At 39.6% G+C, this 10,751-nt stretch overlaps 1 protein-coding gene across 1 annotated transcript in view; it reads right to left on the bottom strand.

Annotated features, from left to right (window-relative positions):
* Nucleotides 1–4,173: 4,173 nt before the first annotated feature.
* lmbrd1 (LMBR1 domain containing 1) overlaps nucleotides 4,174–10,751 on the bottom strand; it is a 43,659-nt gene continuing 37,081 nt past the window's right edge. The window contains exons 15-16 of the mRNA XM_040177707.2: nucleotides 6,009–6,100; nucleotides 4,174–5,583 (exon numbers count right to left, since the gene is read on the bottom strand). Of these exons, the coding sequence (XP_040033641.1) occupies nucleotides 5,473–5,583; nucleotides 6,009–6,100 (203 nt within the window). The 3' untranslated portion in view covers nucleotides 4,174–5,472. The remainder of the gene's footprint in view (nucleotides 5,584–6,008; nucleotides 6,101–10,751) is intronic.

Genomic DNA, 10,751 nt, shown 5'->3' with positions numbered 1-10,751 from the left:
AAATTCTGAATTTACAGTGCATTTCAATCTTCTCGAGCGGACATAATTGGGTTAATTACATACAGTACTGTTGCCAGTGAGAGATTACTCAGATTTGACTGTAAAACATTTGTGTGACACACATCTTATATATACACAATTAAAAATGTATTTGTATCACAGTGATGTCATCATTTAGAAAATACTGGTATTCTTATGAATAAAATAAGTTTCTCTTTTTACATTACATAATTAATATTACTTTATATATTTTAAAGACAAGGTTTAAAAAGACACTGTACACTTTAAGATGATAAGACCCCAAATTACCAAGATAATTTATAGAAAATCACAACATGTTTTTAAATTCCGTTTTTTTTACCAGTCGTGGACCTGTCGAAAGGTATTTCATCTCCCAAAACCATAAGTATTTGATCAATAAATGCACAGCTAAGAGTTTTCCTCCTGCAAATTAATAGTAAAAGACTGATTTAGTGCCTCCCGTTATAATTTCGTGCTTGATCGTAGTCAAATTTGGAGGTCTCAATGTCTGTGGGATTTCTTCATCAGCTCCGCTGGGTGAATCGCTGTCGGGTGAACGCAGTGACTTACCTGCATCTGAGCATCACGAACCTCTCCAAGCAAATAGACAAGCAAAAGCTTCAATTTGAGGGTTGGTGTCTTTCTAAAATTCTATTTTGGACACTCATTTGTCTTTCCTTTTTATGTCAAAAGCGTTTCTAAAGAAAGGATTTGAAGGTGACTTCATATTACTCAGTTCCTGCTTTTGACTAAGAGAGAGATTCCTCCAACAATACTGCACAATAAATTGAGGGGAAAACACACTCAAACCGGCCAAAAGTCTTTTGGCAAAAACAGTCAGTCGAAGACAGTGACCACAACCTATTCCTCACGTACCAAACCCCTAAACTTTGTCTGCAAAACAACTGCTTTTTACTGACATTGCAGTAACTAACCACGCTTTTTAACACTATATAACATTTTCTTCATACCGTTGAAAATGTAGTTAGCTGCTTCAACAGGAATCCATGCCAGCATAAGAGACGGAGGGAAGAGGTTTTTGGTTAAAAAACTAATATACATGTTATCTTCAGTTAAAGAAGATGTATCCGTTATTATCGGTATCATAATTGACAATGAATCCATTGCAATTAGTTCATTGTCTATGTTATCATGCTAAAAGGGAAAATGGCTAAAACACTAATAATAATAATGTTTTATACCTAATAACTCAGTGTGAAATTGCCATTATTAAAAAGCTATTCATTTGTTTTTTTTGTGATGCTAATTTAAAAAGAAAAAAAAAATTATAGGCCCTAAATACTTAAATACTTTTCTATTGCTTTTTTTTTAGTAATGGTGTTTGTGGTTAGTGTGTGGGTTTTGAAAAAAGAGGGTTTATGGGAATAAAATGATGAAGAACCACTTAAACCTCAGGCAGAAACTTAGAATTTAAACACCAATAAAAAGACTCAATGTTGCACATGTGCCTGTTGGTAGCTCTGACAGAATAACCGGTGTGTGGAAGTGGAAAGCTGTTTCCTTTAGTTGTTGGTAAATTGAGCTGGGACGTGTTGACAGGCCGGGTGGACGAGTCATCACTTGGGAAGGAGTGGCGGACCCCACAGGCCCATAAGAGCAGAGAGGTTAACGTGCTTAGGGGCAGCAAACACTGAATCAACATAATCACATTGATTCTGCGTCACTTTCTCCCTGGAGGCCTGACTGAGGGGTAAAGGCAAACACGTGGTCCATCAAGGGCCTGTCAGAGGAGCTAAAGCCCAAGACTTGAGGCCACCCCAAAATCACGGGAAAGGACACGAGTACAGAGAAAGAAATGGTGAAATGTTTTGAACAACAGTACTCGTTATTTCTTTTCAAAAAACTCAAGTTGACCCAATTCACAAGAACTAATCAAGACCCTCTTTTACTCTGGTGCCATCGGGCCTGTCAAACCGCGTTTTGAGGTGTCGGTGTGAGGAAAGGTCACAAAGCTAACGTCATTAGCCGCTGCTGTAACTCCATTTTGTTTGCCAGGTGATAATTAACATACAATCACACCGGGGAAGTGGTTGATATGTTCCCAAACCCGCTGTGCAGGAGAATGTCAGCACTGTCCTGAGTAGGCTGACATTAGCAATTAGCTCAAAGCGCCGCTAGCGTCAGCTAGCCAAGCTGTTTTACTGCCAAGCGTCAGCAGCTAAAGCGAACCTGGCATCAGGGTGAACGCACACATTGAGCATAAATGTAATGGGAGGAGAAAATCAACAGCAAAACATTTTTGCCATGTTGAGCTAAGAAGGTCCGTAGCCTACAACTAGAACTGTACTCGAATAGGAGAACGCTGTGAAACCTTCAACAAAAATAAAACCTTGGGAGAGCAGTAGGTGAGGTACTTCCAAGGCACACTATGCCATCCATTATAGAAACGCATCCTAGGGAGAAGACTGATGACGGCTGCAGAGGTCCACGACAATGCCTCTTGCTATATATCACCCGAATGTTTACAATTCCCTCTGCCTCATTTGAAAAATAAAATTCCTATTATTAGACACCCCAAATAAGGGGCAGTTAATAGGTTATTTTGTTGTGTTGACATTAAAATTAACCACATAAAATAATGGGGAGATAATTATTTTCTGTTGTTAAGCTGATATCCAGGTGGATAGTCATGCACGATACAAACTGGGATGTAAGGAAATGGGTCTGAAATCCCTCTTCTTTCTTGGTGGATTCTTTTACTGGTTTAAAATGATCTGAAACAGAATCCCAAAACATTTAAGTTTGCATGTTTGAGATCTCTCCTGCAAAGCTCATGTGGTAATACATGAAACATCATCCCAAAATAAATAATTCCCAAAATGATGTGTACAAAACAAATATTACAGTAAAAATAAAATGGAATTTACATCAAAACTACTTCAGTTTAAATGTACAATGTGGTGATACAATTGGGTCAACATCTAATGTGTCGTTTATGGTCCCTAATGATCTTACCAGCACTTCAACTCCCTTCAAGCATTTCATATTTTCCAGAAATAATTTAAGGAAAATGTTTTTATTCCTCAACAAACTCGCAAGAGAAGCCTAAAAGGAGATGCGTGAGGGAGGGAAACCATGAGATGAGAAATAGGCTTTGAGTAAGGGGTAAGTCACAAAAAGTATTAAAAAATGAATAGCAAAAATCCTCTGATCTGACATGTTGATCAACACTCTACTTGAGTTCTGGGGCTCCGTGGTTTCGACTCAAGGCTTATTTGTGTATGAGTGGGTGGATTATCATATAGGCTCGCACAATAGTTATGACAAGGTGCATACTAACAACTGTAATTGGACAAGCACTCAAAATTTCATGCAAATCCATCCGAAGAATGCAGAGTGGTTATATGCGAATACAAGAACGGATGTATTTAATGGTCAGCTTCATTTCCTACATGTCCTTCATACTGTGAACAGCAGAATATACATTCTCGCTTACAGAATTACTGATTTTGGTTATGTGGTCAGGTACAGTGCAACTCCTTAAAATATTTAGTTAAATCTGACCACACTGCGTTTATTATTGTGTTGCAGTCAGTGACTACAGTAGACATACTGTATGTAACAACACTACAGACCATTCAAAACTTATTTTGAATATAAAATGAAAATATATTTCATACGAAAATACTTAGTGGAGAGTATGCTATAATATGACTTATAGACAGCAGAAATATGAAAAATGAATGGCAGTTGATAGCTGCAGAGATGATGTTCTCCATCAGTGTGTTGCAACACATTCTATTGGTTTTCATACAAAGTCTAGTTTGTGTCAAGACACAAACAGGAGCAAATACAATTTGCGATTGAGCGTCCTCAACTGAAAGCTCTTAATTCAAATTGTGAATTGAATTTAAATTACAGGTTGTACCCGATAACTATTAGTGCAAAATGTAATACAGGAAAAAACATTTCTGTGATCAAAATGTTCAATACATATACTATGTGATTCAAATCTAATTTGTTGTCATCATTATTATATATTTGTTTCTAAGAAAAATTTTCCCCTGCACACAATGGTAAGAAATGACCTAGCTTGATCTGACCAACACTATTCTGACACCAAGTCTAATATATACCACTAACAAAACATTTGGTATGGAAGTTCAAAACAGTTGGAACTGGAAAATATGGTGTGTTTGAAATGGATTTATTTCTTTAAATACAGGTACCATTAAATATTGACACGACTTGACCAACACCACATTCTTTTTCAACCCATCACAGGTGAACCAAAACTACACCTGATGCAGAGTCAGCGTGTAAACTCATATCCTGCTGCCCACTTTTATCTCAAAGCAAAAACCCAAACTTGTGAGGTTTGGGAAGATTTCTATGAGGCCAACGGGGTAGCAAAGACAATAGCGTGTGCCCATCATGGTGCAACACATTCATGAGGCACAGACATCCACATTCATATTTTCTGTCAACTTGTTGATTAAATGAGCAGTTTTTAGACTACTAAATTCACTGAGATTAAAATAAACAAGACTTGTTGATAAACTAGAAACCAAAAGATAAGTACTCCTTTATTAAAGTAAAATTACACACATATTTGATAATTTCATGTTTAGATGTATCATGTTCTTCAAACCCAGGCAGCCAAATAATGTTAACTCCATTTAATTAAAAACTAAGATTAACTGAAACATGGAGGACACAACAACTGCAATTGGCCCTTTACATTTCACACAGTGCAGGTATGCAAGTACAGCAACGTTCACCTAAATTATGGTTGTGGCTAATTAATGGGAAAAAGCAGCCAACCCTACTCTAGTGAGTACTTTAACCTGAGACAGAACAAGCAAAATCAACGTTGCAAATGTAACTACAGTCGACACATATACTCATTATCTTATACCAGATAGCTTGACAGAAAGAAAATAAAGCAGTACAGTTTGTAATCTGTGGTATTTCATCTTAAAATATATATTAGAGCCAGATAGATGGATATATGTTGTTGTTTAGTGACCATTAAAATGGCATAGAAAGTGCTTGAAGTATGTAAAAAGTAAGTTTATGTCTAAGCTCCAACTAAATCTTAGGACAATCTTAGTCTTGCAGTTGTTTATGACTATGTGTGCTGCTGTGTGTGTCTTCTTCAGTGGAAAACGTCCGTATCTGTTTCAAACTGTTGATAGGTTGATGCTCAAGGTAAGAAAAGGTTGGAGGACACTCCCAGAATCGCAAAGTCATCAATAATATTGACTGAGAACAACCAGTCTCAGAGGTCCCATTAATTAAGGGTTAGGATGCGTCAACTCGAAACGAGGCCGGAATACACCAAACACCACTGCAATAACTCCTTAAAACCAATAAATTAAATTATGACAGATAACTGGCCGCCATTTATTTCTTTATCAAATCGTACCTTCTATTCCCTTCAAATGATGGTAGGAATATCTACAGACCCGTCAGGGCAAATACTGCTTTTCAGTGCACATATTCATCATCACTGAAGTCGGAGTCATCAGCCTCCACCTCGCCTTCAATCACAGACTTCTTCCCTCGGCAGCAGGACACCACCAGGCCGATGAGGAAGGCCTAAAAACAATAAGCAAAGCACACAATAAAGAAAAAGAATTATATGGATACTCTGATCAACAAAATGCATCAGGTGCACCAGGACAGAGGCTATTAAAGCTTTTGCCGAGGAGATTAGCGGTGTACAATCTCTGAAAATAGTTTTCATTTTTTTGGTGAATAGAAATTAAATTAGCAATGTTCTTTGAATCTCACACTCACAAACAGCTTTTACACTGAATCAAATGTTTCATTGCGGTTGCTGTGAATTTTGTATGGCTCAAAATGTGATATATACAGTTTATTTATTTATATATGTATAGAGAGAGGGACTAAAAAACAAATGTCTTCTCTTTTTGAGCTCTTTTTTCCCCCTGAAAAACATAAAACAATTTCGCACTCAAAAACAAAAGCCTGAGTTATGGAATTGATTTCTTTGGACTTACCCCGATAAAGGCCCAGTTACCAAAGTAATAGATGGTGCTGAAGAACCAGAACTTGTGCAGGAAAAGATAGGATCTTGTAACAGTGCACTGGTCTGAAAGGGACAGAGAAAACACCGCAACATTTAAGAATGGAATCTAAGAAGGTTTGTTTGTCTTCAACCCTCAAGGTGGTTGATTGTTGAACATATTTCAAAGGTAGCATGTTATTCTCCACCCTGTATTGGTTTGTCATTTAGTAGAATAGCAAAGGTTTTAAACCCCATTTGGTGTATTTTCAGGTGGATTCCAAATAAAACTGTCCGCCCTAAAAGTTGAATTCAAAATGTTGTTGCTGAGGCTCATTCTTGATGCCCTGAAATCTGTGAACTCAAAAGTTCACACTCACAGCCATTCCTGAAGATGAAGAGCAAAAACCTTTGGGATGAGATGAGATGTAAATGTTTGCAATTAAAAGTTTGCAAATTAACACCAAGACTTACTCCACTATTGCCAATTATTGATTAGATTGAAAGAAGATAGAACATAAGGGAAAGACAGGAGGAATCATTATAGAATGATAAACAAATAGATATTTTATACAAAAGGCTTGATGAGGAGGAAGTTGACAGAATAATAATTGGGCACAGTCAAAGGAGGAGTGAAGAAAGGACACCATCCCGAGAAACAATACAACATCCCTACTGCCACATGTGTGTTTAGAGATGCAGTACTTGATTTATCCGAGTCACAAAGGGCTCTGCACTAGTCAAAAGAGGCAAAATTACTACCAGAATGCACGACATTCACAAAAAAAGAATCCAGAATGTGTCATTTTTAAAAGACAGATAACATGCAGAGTGGTACCAAAGAGGTTCTGGATGAAGGCTGGAATGTTGTTCATGTTCCATGATGCTGTTGTGGCAACATAAATGTAATTTATGCTGCAGTTAGCTCCCACCCCCCCCGTTAGGTTGCTTCTTTTCTCTGAGGCAAGCGGGAGGTTTTGAAAGGCTAAGGCGCCAACAGATATGGATTGGAGGAGAATATCTCTAAACCAAAGCATGTGGGGAGCGTCATAAAGTTGACACGATTAAAGGGAGTTAATCCAAAACGTATGCTCGAAACCAAACAAGTCATCACGACGCGGTTCACTCAATCGAACAGCAATTGCATAACCACGTCCATGAATGAAGTGCATGGACGTGGTGTAGACTGCAGGGCTAAAGGTGCTCAACCACAAGAAGGTGATGCAGGGAGGATGTCAGCTCCAGCAAAGAGTGGGGGGGAGGAGGGTTCTGGAGGGAGGGGGGGGGGGGGGGGGGGGGTTAGAATATCGACCAGCTTTTATACCTGCAAGGCCCTAAGAGCTTTTTCAAGCTGATGACTCTGCCAATGTCACCTGCTGAGTTTGAGCTGGACAGCCCCCGACGTGGCGGGCGGGGTGCCACAGTGGTGAACATTTTGGAATGCATTGCATCTATCCTTCTTCATCAATTGTTTATTATGGACACTATGTTTTTAAAATGTGGGAAATGTTTTCATAAAGAATCCTCATCCTACAAAACGTACAATACAAGTAACATGAGCGTAGCCGGACCTTTTTTCTGCAAAGGTGCATAAATTACGGGACCAAACTGAGAGAATTGACAGCCAGCATTCAAACTTAGACTATTGTTTACAGACCTAACCCTCCAGAAATTGTCACGTTGCTTAATTTATTATTTTTCATGGAAAGAGGGCCAAGGGGCCAGTAAAAGCGTCATGAATTTTTTCTGTTAGTCCACCAGCCCACTGATGTGGCCCATCAGGATTTACTACTCAATAGAGCAACGGCGGGGGCCATTTTGTCACTGTAACTCAAAAAGACAACTGGTCTTCTGAAAAAAGGAAAGCCATGTCACTGTCAATGTGAATATGCCTTAAGCGGTTGATGAAACTGGAATGAGGCAACATTTAATGCAACCTTGCATCATACATACCCAGTCTTAAACATTCAGAAAGGCAAACGGTACGAGCGTGACACTCAAAAAGGACCCCAACAAAGGGTGAGGTCAGTGAACCAGAGGTCATGAGTTATGCATGTAACCCTGATCCTCTGATGAAGTAACTTTCCAGTAACTCCCAAGCTCCCCAGATTGTCTACTGGGGGGCAATTTACGATTGATTTTGAAATTCATGCAGTACTGTAGAATATTTCAAAAATTATATTGAATATATTACCTTCAAAATATGTGGAGATATCTTGTCATTTCCTTTGAATTTTTAAGACTGCTTCTGTTCTGATTGTGGTCATGCTGAACCATTTGTACATTTCTGTTGGAGCAGCGCTGTGCTTTCGCATGTGATGTCACCTTATGTTGTCCCTCCAGCTTTCGGCAGAACCTGATGCTGCTAGTGATCCGGTCGCTATATACGGCCCGGAATAATGCAAGAATAGTTTGGCTGAGTCACCTCACTGTGCGGGAAAAGGTTTTGGCAAGAATGGGAAAAGCTGATGACGTCAAATGCGAAAAGTGCCAAAGACATGCGCGCAGTGTCTGGGTCTCACTTTCTCTGTGTTTAACAGGAAGAAAGGACAGAAGAGACAAAGGTTAGCATGTATTAATTAGCTTAACCGTGCACATACGGAAGGATAAAAGGGTAAATATTTCTATATACTTCCAATCGGACTATCACAGAGGTCTACAAAGCCTAAGGGAAGACGGAAAGCTCTGTCTGGCTGTGTTCGAGAGCCATCTGGAGCCTTAGCGCGAACCCGGCTGAGCTGCTCCACTCGTTTCTCACACAGCTCTTCACACTGACTTGGACCCCATGAGCAGCACCAGCAGATCTAGCAAGCTGAATGGCACCGGGCTCTACAGCAAAACCTCAGTGTGGCTTGGAATCTATTCATCGAAGCAAACTTTTTTTCCCCCTTAAGAGTATTCGAAAAAAAATATATAAATAAATGATAATAGAAGAAGCAGGTCTGCCTTCATCCCCACGACCCTCCCTCCAGTGCTTCCACCGTCTGTAGCCTTCAGCTGCTCACCTGAATCGCGGGGGGCTCCGCGCGGGACCTCCAGATGGTTCTCAGCAGTGGTCCGCCTAAGTAAGACCCACTTCACCCTCGGAATCATTACCGGCCTCCGATAAGAGCACGGGGCAGCGTGTGAGTGCAACATCACCGTCACTCATGATACCCGGGTGAGTGCTGCCCTGTGTAGCATTATGCATTATGTATAACTTTTATCCAGGAGCAGGAAACCCTGAATATACGGCGCGCGTGCACACAGCGTTCTTTGTGAAAGCCTCTCTATCAGCGAGCACTCATGTTCTTACACCGCATGCTTTCACTTGCTCTGCATCAACAGAGCACTTTCATTCCAATGTCCTCTGAGGAAGCTGATGTTCCTTGAAAGGAACATCATACTTTGTATACTGTCCATGAACGTTCACCAAAAGCATCTTTTTATTTGATCCCCCCCCCACCCCCCGAAGACAATGTCCATTCAAGTAGTACTTCGACCTCCAGATGCAGACGCAAAAGACCACTGATCATTTCCAACAAAGGGAGAATTCCAGCTCTGTGTGAGGCAGATCCTCTTTTCCTCCTCATTATGCATCTCTAAAAGTCCATTAGAAGAAAAGAAGTTTTAAAGAAAGAGTACCGATTAAAACACAATCTTGAACAGAAAGTATTCTTAATTCTATTGGTTCAGTACTTGGCAAAGTACCATGGAAAAGGATACTCTTTGAAACTGAATTTCCCTTCACGAGACGTATATTTGTCTTTTAAAAGAGAATAACTTTTGATTGACGTTCTCCATTGTAATGCAAATAGAGATGATCCCCTTGATACAAAAGATAATTACTATTAATTTGTGTTGGGGTCGAGGGAGTCTCTTGATGAACATTGCTTGGGCACATTACATCTGACAGGCAACACATGACTATGACCATCTTCCCCCTGAAGCTCTTTAAAACAATCCTGTGGAAACCCGCAAGTTGCTAGGAGACAGAGCAGTCCGTAGTGTGAAAACGCTGCTCTGTATTGTAAGCTCCATCACTCGGACTCAAACTAGAACTTCAACTTATGTTAAAAATACTGCTTAAACTGCCTATATGATATTTAGACAGCATAATAATATAAACTGTCCTTGTTACAAAACTGTTTTAGCTGCCATTCCAAAAAATAAAGTTGTTGTTGACATAATACTGATCTGAATTAGACCTTTAATGTCTGCGCGATGCACAAGATTTATTAGAGACTGACAGAAATTTCACTCAAGAGAATCTTTTGGTTTTGGTAAGAAATGCAATCAAGATCATTGGGAAGACTGTCCAGGGAACCAATGCAACCAATAATGGGAGTTGCAAATGTGATGATGGAGGTGTAAACACAGTGGTGATAAACAAAAGAGGAGAGCCATAATCTCTTGGGTGAGGAAGTGATCATTGGAAATGGACAAGAAGACAGATAAATCTATAGAGGAGGCCTGGTCGTGAAAAATGGTCAACTGCCTCAATGAGTGGGATGAAAGTCTATTTAATTAAATTCTTTAACATTTGAGATGCTTGCTTATGAGACCAAGAAAAAGAACATAAAATATGGATCGGCAAATCAAAGAAGTGGGCAAGAAGAACTTACAAAGCATCTTCTCTGATGAGGTCCGATGGTGAACGAAGCTGTACACGGACGTAGAATAACTATCGGAGTGAGAGTTTATGATCAAAGCAACTCGCCCACCATGAGCTCCGTGCTGGTGAGAATTATGTAAAGGA

This window comes from Gasterosteus aculeatus, chromosome 6 (genome assembly GCF_964276395.1).
Source record: "Gasterosteus aculeatus chromosome 6, fGasAcu3.hap1.1, whole genome shotgun sequence".
Taxonomy (NCBI): Eukaryota; Metazoa; Chordata; class Actinopteri; order Perciformes; family Gasterosteidae; genus Gasterosteus; species Gasterosteus aculeatus.
The sequence above is the reverse complement of the archived record's forward strand: the minus strand, read 5'-3'. Positions and strand labels throughout refer to the sequence as shown.